Source organism: Episyrphus balteatus, chromosome 3 (assembly GCF_945859705.1).
Source record: "Episyrphus balteatus chromosome 3, idEpiBalt1.1, whole genome shotgun sequence".
Classification (NCBI taxonomy): Eukaryota; Metazoa; Arthropoda; class Insecta; order Diptera; family Syrphidae; genus Episyrphus; species Episyrphus balteatus.
In genome coordinates this window covers 79,048,416-79,059,738 of record NC_079136.1, presented here as the reverse complement: position 1 = coordinate 79,059,738, position 11,323 = coordinate 79,048,416, and the positions used below count along the sequence as shown (strand labels likewise).

Here is an 11,323-nt window from a genome sequence, read left to right as displayed (position 1 = left end):
TTTATAATTTCAAATTTAAATAAACTATAGATAACCTAAGTTGCTAATAATTTCCTTTAACTTATACATTTTTAGATAATCTTACTTTATATTTTAATAAATTTAAAGTTATACCTTTTTATAATATTTATATTAAAAATACAATAATAAATAGGAAATATAATACTAAAATAATTTAGTTAAACTTATTATCACAAATTTTACATCAGTTCTTACTTAATGAAGGTTATTGAAAGATGTGGTAGAAAGGTCTATTTCAATGTTAAGCATTTCACCTAGGTTTAGCCAGTCTGAAACCCAAAACGTTTTTTGTACAATTGTTTCTTGTGCAAGGATCCGAGGTATTCTTCTACTAGGGCAAGTTTATATATACAAGAATAATATGGAAAAATAACATAATAAAAAACGTCGGATTTTTAAAGTAAAACATTTTTATTTCCGTTATTTATGAAATATCCTCAACAATGTTATAACATTTTGAAAAGAGAATTGAACACACCAACTTTTAAGGTAACTTGCCGAAATATCGTAGTGCATTTTTTTTTACACTCCGGTTCATTGAATTAGGGTCATGTAAAATTTTTGACTTTTTAGTTGGGCAAAAAAGTTATATTAGCTTTGAAACTGATGTAGCTGAGTTGATATTTTTGAATGCACTTGTTATCAAGGTTATTCAAGGCTCCGTAGCAAAAGAAAAATTGAGAAAACTTAAGTTTTGTAGTCACGGCACATGAAAAACCGTCACAGGGTGACCATTTTTCGATTAATTTTCGAATGCCCATAATTCCCAAAATATACAGTGCTGCTAAAAACATTCCGGATTTTTTTGTCATTTTTATCGAATAAAATTGTATAATACAAAACTGGAACAAAATATTGTTTTAGTATTTTGTCTACTTACTTACTTAGGGTGACCAGCGCCGTAAGGCGGCTACAATCCGCTGTGGATTTGGGCCTCAACCAACAAGCTTCGCCAGCCAGCTCTATCCTTAGCTCGCTGCTTCCAGTTGCGCACGCCAAGTTGATTGAGGTCCCCTTGCACTTGGTTGCGCCACCTCAGACGAGGTCTTCCTCTACTGCGCCGTCCCTCTGGGTTGGAGTCGAAAACTTTCCGGGCCGGAGCATTGTTGTCCATTGGCTCCACGTGACCTAGCCATCTCAGGCGCTGCACCTTCACTCTCTTGGCTAGGTTAGCGTCCTTGTACAACCCGTAAAGCTCGTTGTTGTATCTTCTTCTCCAATCAGTATTTTGTCTAGGTCGTTCAAATATGTGCCCATGATTATGAAAGTGGACTAAGTCACTTTTTGCATTGTTTAAAGAAAAACTTACATAATAATTTTCTTATAACGATTTAATTGTATTTCTTTTATGAAAGCACTAGAGGAGCAATAAAGAAGTGTATTTACTGCAATTTCGCTTTCAAATAAATTTTACCCCTTAAATAAGAATTATTTTTAGGCTATTTGATGCCATTTTTAGGAGTGACTTAGTCCACTTTCATAATTGTGCCCTTAATTATGAAAGTGGACTAAGTCACTCCTAAAAATGGCATCAAATCTAGCCTAAAAATAATTATTATTTAAGGGGTAAGGTTTATTTGAACGCGAAATTGCAGTAAATAAATTTCTATATTGCTCCTTCAGTGATTTCATAAAAGAAATACAATTAAATCGTTATAAGAAAATTATTATGTAAGTTTTTCTTTAAACAATGCAAAAAGTGACTTAGTCCACTTTCATAATCAAGGGCACAATTAAGGGCACATATCAGTTAAGCAATTTCAGAAAATAATTATCTTTAACACATACAAACAAATTTCAAAATTGAAAAATGAAACAAAGCCAGAATTTCGGCAGTGAAAAACTAACCGGATTTTTTAATGTTAATGTTCAAAGTTAATATTTTGTTCAGAAACCTTTGTTTTCGAAAACTGCTCGGCACCAACGAGGCTTGGACTCGGCCAAATTAAATAAAATAGAACTAGGAATATAATACGTTAGTTGCTGAGGTGTGCTTTTTCTTCTCTACCAGTCACTTAAAGATGACCCACAAATTTTCAATAGGGTTCAAGTCGAAAATTGTTACTGCTATTCCAAGCCAGGAGTATTGTCTACCCTGAACTACTGTTTTGCGAGCTTTAAAGAATTTTTGGCATCATAACTTCCAGGAAGAGCCAATGTAAAGGCATTTCTTTTTCCTTTTATGGAGCCATTATCGACTCCAATATCTCTCCATTCAGGAAATGATCCATAAACCCCTTAATTTTTGTAACGCGGTACAGCCTGCAGCTGAAAAAAACTCAATCCATCACTGATACTCTACTGTGCTTCACGGTAGGGAGCATATTATTTTGGTTTCAAACATGTCCATGTTTGAGCGCCTTTCTGCCATTTTACAATCGGAATAAAACAAGTTAAAATTGCTTTTAACATTGAAAAACATATTATTCCGTTTTGTTATCGAGCAATTCAGATGATTTTTTGTAAATACAACTATGATGAAGTATTTTTATTTTAAAATTTAAAGTGTTTCTTAAGACCCTTTCATTGCCTACCTTTTTAGGCAATGCTTAGTATTAAAGAATGTTTTTTTTCGAGAAGAAAAAGAATAAGACCAAATCTCTCAAAGCCTTCCTTACTGTACTTGATGTTGAATGCAGATTAAGCTCCTCACAAATCGTTTAAGAAGTCGGAAAAGGATCTTTTATCAAAAAATTCTCTATTCGTCTACCAGTTTTTAGGGATATTTTGTTATGGCATCCACCCAAGTGATCTGTTTCAACTGATTTTTCTCTTTTTTACTTTTTGACGATATCATACTCACTTGACGTTGCAATTTACAACATCCCAAAGGGATAACATTTTGTTTTATTTCGGCTTGAAAGTGTTCTACGACTCAGTAACGAATTTTATGACTATAATGTGTTTTTTCCGTTATTCCATTAAATAACTTATAGAACTCACAAAGCTAACAACTTTGTTTGTCACTGCAAACAAAAATCTTACAGAAATGACGCTTAAATCCGTTACCTCAACACCGATAGTCGAAATCCTTGAAAAATCGTTAGTTTTGCACAGACGAAATTCTGACTTTCCTTCATTTTTTAATTTTTAAATGCATAAAAGAACATTATTTTGTGTTCAAATTCCTTAACTGATATATTAACGATCTAGAAAAAATATTAAAACGATATTTTGTTCCAGTTTTGAATGGAAGAGATCTACAATTTACCGCCGAATACGAACGGGTAATATGAGACGCAGTTTTTGATGACAATGATACTCTTTTAGGCTTTGTCAATTCCTGGCAAGATCCAGGAACCCTGAAAAAAAAAATATTTTAGTGGATGGAGGCTGGGAATCGAACCAACTTCTGCCGCCATAGTCCATCGCACTCAATTAATATAGGAGTTAAAAGGATTTATTTACCTATGTTAAAAAGTTATGGCCCTTCGATTCGTATAACTAAAATTGAAGCTTGAAGATGATTCGCGTACGTCATACCTACGTTTGGTTTCTAAAACGTTGATATATGAATAACGTCCATCTATTTTTGAGCGACTATTTGGAACTTGTTTCCTACGCCATCAACCTTTATTATCCTAAAAATATACCCGAAAACCTATCTTCTTTTTGATATCTTTGTAATCTACATGAAATATGGCTTCGTTTAATTTTGTAATAGAATGTGCCAAAATTAATTTTAAAAAAATGATTTTTGTACAATACCCCAACAAATACCGATAGAATTCTTCAAAAATTGTATGTTTGATCCCTATCTACACGACTTAAAGTGACGTTAACCAAGATGTATCGTAGTTCCAAGTACGACGAATTTGATTATACATTCTTTATATTTTGGCTACCTATTGAAAAAGTTGTTTTATCTCAAACTAATATAAATTTAATGGAATCCTGTTTTGTATTACCAACGTATTTCTTGCAAACATGCAAAGTTAATTCTTTATCAATCAAGTATAAATTTCCCTAAACTTATGTGTAAATTCACAAACGCATCACTGCAGAGATGATTTGCGATCATTCCTGTAGCACGTTCATAAACGCAAATAAATAGCATCACTTAAAAGTTAATCGTTCATTATTGCAAATTTGGATAAACTGATGCGCAAATATCAAACAAAAAAGCATCAAGAATTTTCTTGATAACTTGGTGATGCCGACGCGATTTGGAGTAAAAATGAAGGAAAAGGGCAATGAAAAGTATTTTTTCAAATTCTAAATTGTTTATAAATGAATAAATTTGAAGAAATTTAGGGAATATTTTACCAGCACACAAATTAAACAACTAATAGAAAGCAAATTAATATATGAAGGTGAATTTATTGGAGGCAGAAAATCGAAGTCAGTATTGTGAAGGAATGTTCTGGAGGATATAAAATGTGAGGCTCCAGATTTTAATTATAACAAAGAGTTTTTATTAGTACATTTCCATCATTAAGCAAAAATTGTTTTTAAACGTAAAACTTTTTGTCGATCAGCATCGCATCGTCATCAGCTGAGCAACGATCAGCATCGCAAAAAAGCAGTGATGCGTAATCACTACCAAAAAATTTGACGTTTGTGAATTTTCCCTATGATAACAAGGAAATTATTTTTTTGTTTCTTAAAAAATACGTTCATCTTACCCCATTCCAAACAAATTTTTTTTTGGAAATTAAAGAAAAAAGATATAAAAATTGGTTTAAATCAATTGCATTTTATTGTTCTCGATATAAAAAAACCAAAAAAATGTCATTTTTTGTATAATATAAAATAAACTTTATATTTAAACAGTTGGAGCAGCTGTTGTTGCAGCTTGTTCCTCCTTGATACGATCCTTCTTGAGTGGTCCCATGAATGCCAATTTGTCGGCGGCAGACTGGAAACGACCATGACCCATCTTTGATGATGTATCGATGAACTTGAGCTTAATTTGTTCCAAAGCTTTGCGGCTGGTGTGAACCAAGAGTGATTTACGCAGAGTAATAACACGTTTCTTGGATCCAATACAACATCCCTTAAGCATGACAAAGTCATTGTTGACTTCACCATAATGAGGGAAACCACCCATTGGGGTGATGCTCTTGTCAGTTAAATCGTACTCAGTTGAGGCATTGTTTTTGATGACCTGCAAAGATATAAAAATATATTACAAATTGTTTCATAGAAAAAATAAAGATTTTTTGTGTATGAAAAATCAGTCCTATCATTTAAATATCACATAGGTATCAAAAAATTTCTATTTTTTGGCTCTAGAATGTTTTATCATCAATATAGGAGAAATGCAAATAAATGAATCAAGGTATTACGACCTACCTTGCCATCCTTGGTATGAATACCAGCTCCAATGCGGTAGATTTTCTTGTTAATCTCAGTACGGTGATGGTAACCCTTTTGACCGGCACGTGCCACAGTAAAGGACACACGACTTGGATGCCAGGCTCCAATACAAGCAACCTTACGCAGACCCTTGTGCGTCTTGCGTGGCAATTTCTTTGTGTGCCAACGGCTGGTCACACCCTTGAAACCTTTACCCTTGGTAACACCAACACAATCAATAACTTCGTCTTGTCCAAAGACCTTTGAGACTGGTACAGCTTGTTCCAAATGTTCCTTGACCCATTTAACCTTGTCTTCAATGGAACCACCGTTCAATTGGATTTCCATAATGTGAGCCTTCTTTTGGCGTTGCTTGATCAAACGGATCTATAAAAAGTAAGAAAAATAGAAGAGGAAAAAGTTAGCACATTCTAAAAAATTATCAAATTTGGATTGTTTAAAAATTGTTCGTGATATGGTTTAACTGCTAGATAATGACCAGAAAGGTTAAAAACAGTTTATGAAATATATCAAGAATCGCCACCCGAAGGGCAATTTATTCTACGACGTTGCGGAAGAACTACACATTGATAGGCATAGCGGGTCCGCCTTTTAGGATACCACTCCACAAACTTTCATCTCTCAATCCACAAGGGAAAGAAAAATTACTAACAAGTTTTGCAGATCCAAGGACGTCGCAATTATTTTTATTATAATTACATTGGTCAACAAGGTTTTTGCCACAAGAACCAAAATATAATTTTCTAGAGGTTTTCAGGGTTCTGAACTCGAATCCTACAACAGAAAATTTTGATTGGCATTCGTTTAAAAAAAAAACACCGTTAAAAAATGCCAAAAAACGTCATTTTGGATATTTTCGGAGCTGCATGTTTTTATGTGAGGTAGTTCATTATGCATAAATTTGTAACAGTGCCTATAAGAACTGGTTTTAATCTTCCTTTAATCTTCCAAAAAAGGTTTACATATTTTCGATATGTCTTTTACTGCCCGAGATATTTGAAATTTAGAGCGGAATTCAGAGTCCTTACTCAAGTAAAAATTTTTCTCAAGCACAAGTCTGAGATGAATTTTCTGAGAGTTTGCTCATGAATTTACTTCAAAATTCCCTCAGTTGGAATTGCTAGATTGCTACGCTAAAAGTAAAAAAAAACCCTTAGGTTTTCTTAACGTAACGAGTAGCTGAAGTGGGCCAAACGCAAGAGCAAATGTTCACTTGAGTAAAATTTTTGCTTGAGTTACGACTCTGAATTCCTCTAATGTCGAATTCCTTTGAACAAAAAAAATCGAATGAAAATCGATCTCAATGCGTTTAATTTTGTTTTGTTATTGTTTCGCAAATAAATTCATGATCTGATCTGGATCACGAGAAAAATAAAACTCAGCTAATGTTTCGAACATGTTTAACATACAAAAAAACGATTTTATTTCGATTTTTTTTTTAAGGAATTCGACATAAGAAGTCTTTGGATCAAAAATAGCACTGATCAACCAAATTAAACTTTCTTTTTGCCACCAACTAAAACCAAAATATACTTTTCTAAAGGTCTTAGGATTGCTGAACTCGAATCTAGAGTCAAAAAAATTCTATTAGCCTCCGTTCTTGAAATATTACCATTATAAAATGCAACAAGAGGTTGTTTTCTATAACGGTTATATTAAAAAAAAAAAAAACAGAGGCTAATAGAATATTTCTGATTTTGAATTCGAGTTAACCAACCTTAAAACATTCAGAAAAGTATATTTTGGTTTTTGTTAGAAAAATTTTGTGACCAGTGACTTAAAATTTAGTTAAGTTTGTCTTTGACTTAGTAACTGATACTTAAAGTATCTCGTACAATAAAAAAGATATCGCTAAGATTTAAAAAAGGTCTTGAAAGAGAGAAAACAGTTCTTATAAAGACTGTTATGATTTACATTTTTTTTAAGTTTCTTCACATAAAAGCATAACCTCAAAAGTAGTCAAAAAAAAAAAGGTTTCTAAGTTCGAGTTGAACACCTCAAAATTATTATAGTCTCAGCACAAAAAAAACCTTGTAGACTTGTTATATTTATCAAAAGATAGTAAATGAATATTAAATTTACCTGTGAGTGTGCAATGACACGAATGACCTTGCAATAACGGATCATCTTCCTGAAATCATTCTCAATGCTCTTCTTGCCAACATCATCGGTCCATTTCTTGCTGGCCTTGGTGAAAGCCTTCTTCTTGCTCTTATACCTATGCGTTTTCAAGACGAATAAAGTACATAAGTTTGACGAATTCTATTTGCGTAGGTAGTTTATCAAACTGGATATTGGATTTTTGTACCGGTCTCTCAGAATTTATATAAGCTGTTCGAGACAAAAATAAGAGAAAAGGAAGCAAACCTCATCGCTACAACCCCAAAAAAGGTATGCAACGAGCGGAGATTCCACTTCCATGCCGTGCTCGCTAGTTAGCAAAAAATAGTCACTCAATCTCTCGAAAAAGATAGGAACTATACGCTTACACGACTTAAATAAGTTAGAAGCTCTCTCATATTAATGATCGAAGAGCTTTTTAGTTTATCTCATTAGTTAAAAATATATAATTTTTATAACAAAATGAAAAACTGAGGTAAAACATAGACATTTTTACTTTGGATTCGATCAGAAGGAAGGCAGCAGAGATAGTATAAAGGTTTTCGTCATAGGACTCAGATACCATCTATCATCATTTTGAATCCAAAGAAAAAAACTATGCAAACCGTACTAAAAAAAATTAAATAGAAATAAAAAGTTGATTCTTACCAGTTCTTGTAGAAACGACGACGGCATTCTTCAGACAAATGCTGTGCCCAAACATTGACAAGAGCACGAAGACCGAATGGAGTTTCGATGTAACCGACAGCTCCAACAACAATCATTGGTGGAGTTTCCAAAACGGTAACAGCTTCAACAACTTCCTTCTTGTTGATCTCTTTAAATTAGAAAAAAGTAAGGTTATAGTATATCTGCAATGCTCCATAAAATAAAAGTTAAAAATCATTTATTTTTTTTCTATCAGTCCGCCCTAGTCGGATTTAATCACGGTTAATCAGTTTTTTCTAACCATAAATTTTAACTTTTTATCATCATGAAAAATTCAATTTGATTTTTGATATAAATTTGTATTAATTAACTTACTTGATCCAGGACGATCAGCTTCACGAACAATGTGAGTCATACCGGCCTTGTAGCCAACAAAGCATGTTAGATGCACTGGTTTTGAGGCATCATCTTTAGGGAATGCCTTAACCTTACCACGATGTCTAGCTGCACGCTTCTTTGGGTAGAAGGCCATGGAACCATGGCGAGGTGCCGAAAACTTACGATGAGACTATTGATGAGAAAAAAAAATGTCGGCCATTAAACACGTGGTTTTATTGAACAAAATTATAAAAGATTCTATTTGCTAAGTTGTATTTAATATCACAATACACAAAATGTGTATTAATTTGAAATAAAAGCAAAAGAATTATTATAGAGAACACTTGTAAAAAATTTAAAGTTAAATAAAAAAGCTCACCATTATTAATTAATAATTACAACGCGTCCTATCTACTCAGACGACGATGATAGAAAGACAGAAATTTTCTGAAATTTCAATCAAGTCAAGTTGGCAATTTGACAAATTTACACAATTCCGAATAATGGATGTGGTTTATTTCCGGTTTCTATTTTCTCGATGTATTTCGGAACAATTAGGGTGAGAACACATTTGGTTTGGAAGCGAAAAGGTAGATGGCGCTTTTTGAAATTAAGGCAAAACTACATTGGCCACATTTCCAACCAATAAATAAATAAAAATATTCTAGGGCCAATTTTTCAATAGTCAGATAAACCTCAGTTAGAGCTTATTCCTAGGAATAATTTTTTGATCGGATTGGCATCCGTGAAACAGTACTGTAACTCTAGCCATAAAACACTTGGTGGTAGCACCTTCAAGATGTTGTTGTTGTTCAAAGATTATAATTTTTTTTTATATTGACATTTATTCTTCTGATAGTCTAACTGACGTTTGAAAAATCAGGGCTTAGTGGAAAAAGTTTTGTGGTTTTGTGGAAAAAGGTTTACAAATTGTTTTTGAAACCAAAATCTATGTTTCCGCTGCATAATTTTAGAAAATTTCCATTAGTTAAAATCATCACAAAATAAGTTTGAAAATCACACTTTTGTACTCAGATCGATCTAAATTTTAGCTCCCATACAAAATTATTTCAAAAATTTAGGTGAACTTAAATTAATTTATGAATTTATGAATGCGCAGATGTAGCTGTAAAATAAGACATTAGTTACCAACTCAACAATACTATTTTAATTTGTCACAATTTCAAGTACGGAAAATAAGTTTAAAAAAATTGCGAATTGCGTACTATTGACTTAAAAGCTCAAATGAGATAATTTCGCAAATTAGGTCAGTTACAATTTCAAATTAAATTATTTTCTACACGATTTGACATTTGAAATGGGATAATTTGCGAAATTATCTCATTTGGTCTCTAGTGAAAACAGGCTATAAGAGACTCCACAGAATATTCCTAGAAGAATTATATCAGCGTTTGCTGTTAATTTCTTATCGTATACCGGACTAACAAATTTGCTTCTATAAAGCCTTACAGGTGGTAATGTAGCTCCTGTAAAGCTTTATAGAAGGGATAATGTTTGTTGGGTAGTATAGTAGATTTATAGATGCGAATAGCACTTTGGGTTCAAAATTCAGAAGCAAAATTGTTAGTTGGGAAATAGACCAAACCACAAACAAAATTGTTTAAATTTCCTTTTGATACAAAAATCTAGCCTTTGTGAGATAAACACATTTTTCGACTTGATATCGTTTGTAGTCATATATGTGGCGGATGGTTCTGGCAACACTGCGCCGGGCGAGAGTCGATAGAGTCGGACGAGAGTCGATAGAGGCCACCTGCAAATGGCCAATGAGGATGCAGGTGTAGCTTGGCTTAAACAAGAAACCGTTCGAGTTTCAGTTCTAATTTAATCGATCACCCGATCACATGATCACATATCTTTTCTTAAATAAAGTAGTTTAAAATACTAAAGTTTTCTTTTAATCATTTTTTACAGCGTCTAAAGTGGTGACCCCGACGTGATGGCCGACGATGAACAAGTTGAAAACGGTGACAATCAAGCTGTTGATGTTGCTGCAAATTATTACGCTCGCCTACAAATGCCACCTTTTGTTGAGTCGGATGTGGATAATTGGTTTTATTTGTTGAATTTCTATTTCCGAGCATCAGGTATTGCACACGATGGTCGCAGATTCGATACGGTATGCTCACAATTGCCACTCGCAAGGCTAACCGAGCTCCGATCCATTATTGATGCAGCTCCGGATACCGAGAAGTACAAATACATTCGCACTGAACTCACAAATTACTTTGCCGATAGCCAGCAAAAACGACTTCGTCGAATACTTCACGATATGCCTCTCGGCGACAAAAAACCTAGCCAGCTCTACTACGAGATGGTTCAGACAGCTAAGGACTCATTAAGCGAAGCCGTCCTACTCGATTTATGGGCTTCCCGTCTGCCACAATCCGTTCATGCAGTCGTTGTCTTGGTAAAAGGGGGTGTGGATGAAAAAACTCGAATCGCCGACACCGTTATGGAAAACGTCGAATTACGACAGCTTAACGCGATTGTACCCTGCAGCTCACCACCAAAGCTCAGTGAACATCAAGCCCACACCTCCGCCGATGCGCCATCAACTTCGTCTGAAGCCGCTTATTTGGTGCAAGAATTTTCTAAATTGTTGACAAAGCACCAACGACCGTCACGACAACGTACGCTCACTTCACCACGCTCAGGTCAGCCTCGAATTTCCAGCCAGCGTAGACGCGATCATTCCATCGAGCAGTTCGACGACTGCTGGTTCCATCGACAATTTGGTAAAAGAGCCACTAATTGTCGTCAGCCTTGCCGAATCGGTAAAAATTTACCATCAGGTTCACGGCAACAGTTGTGA

The 11,323-nt window shown here is 34.1% G+C and overlaps 2 protein-coding genes and 1 non-coding gene across 4 annotated transcripts; 1 reads left to right on the top strand and 2 right to left on the bottom strand.

Moving 5' to 3' along the window:
* Window positions 1-4,697: 4,697 nt before the first annotated feature.
* Window positions 4,698-8,979, bottom strand: LOC129914085 (60S ribosomal protein L3). 2 transcript variants are annotated; one of them, XM_055993145.1, is made up of 6 exons: window positions 8,867-8,979; window positions 8,485-8,677; window positions 8,110-8,278; window positions 7,423-7,558; window positions 5,317-5,706; window positions 4,698-5,128 (listed from the first exon to the last, which is right to left on the bottom strand). In XM_055993145.1, exons 1-6 carry the CDS (start codon window positions 8,867-8,869, stop codon window positions 4,787-4,789), a joined length of 1,233 nt encoding a protein of 410 aa, XP_055849120.1. In that variant the 5' UTR covers window positions 8,870-8,979; the 3' UTR covers window positions 4,698-4,786. The 2 variants fall into 2 exon arrangements, with proteins under 2 accessions (XP_055849120.1, XP_055849121.1); XM_055993146.1 differs by lacking the exons at window positions 4,698-5,128; window positions 5,317-5,706; window positions 7,423-7,558 and adding an exon at window positions 7,581-7,875.
* On the bottom strand, window positions 8,358-8,436 carry LOC129917438 (small nucleolar RNA U43). Its single transcript, XR_008772794.1, has one exon. It is a non-coding gene; the product is annotated as a small nucleolar RNA U43 (small nucleolar RNA).
* A 1,468-nt stretch (window positions 8,980-10,447) lies between the features above and the next one.
* Window positions 10,448-11,323, top strand: LOC129915099 (uncharacterized). Its single transcript, XM_055994561.1, has one exon. The coding sequence runs from the start codon at window positions 10,448-10,450 to the stop codon at window positions 11,321-11,323; it is 876 nt and encodes a 291-aa protein (XP_055850536.1).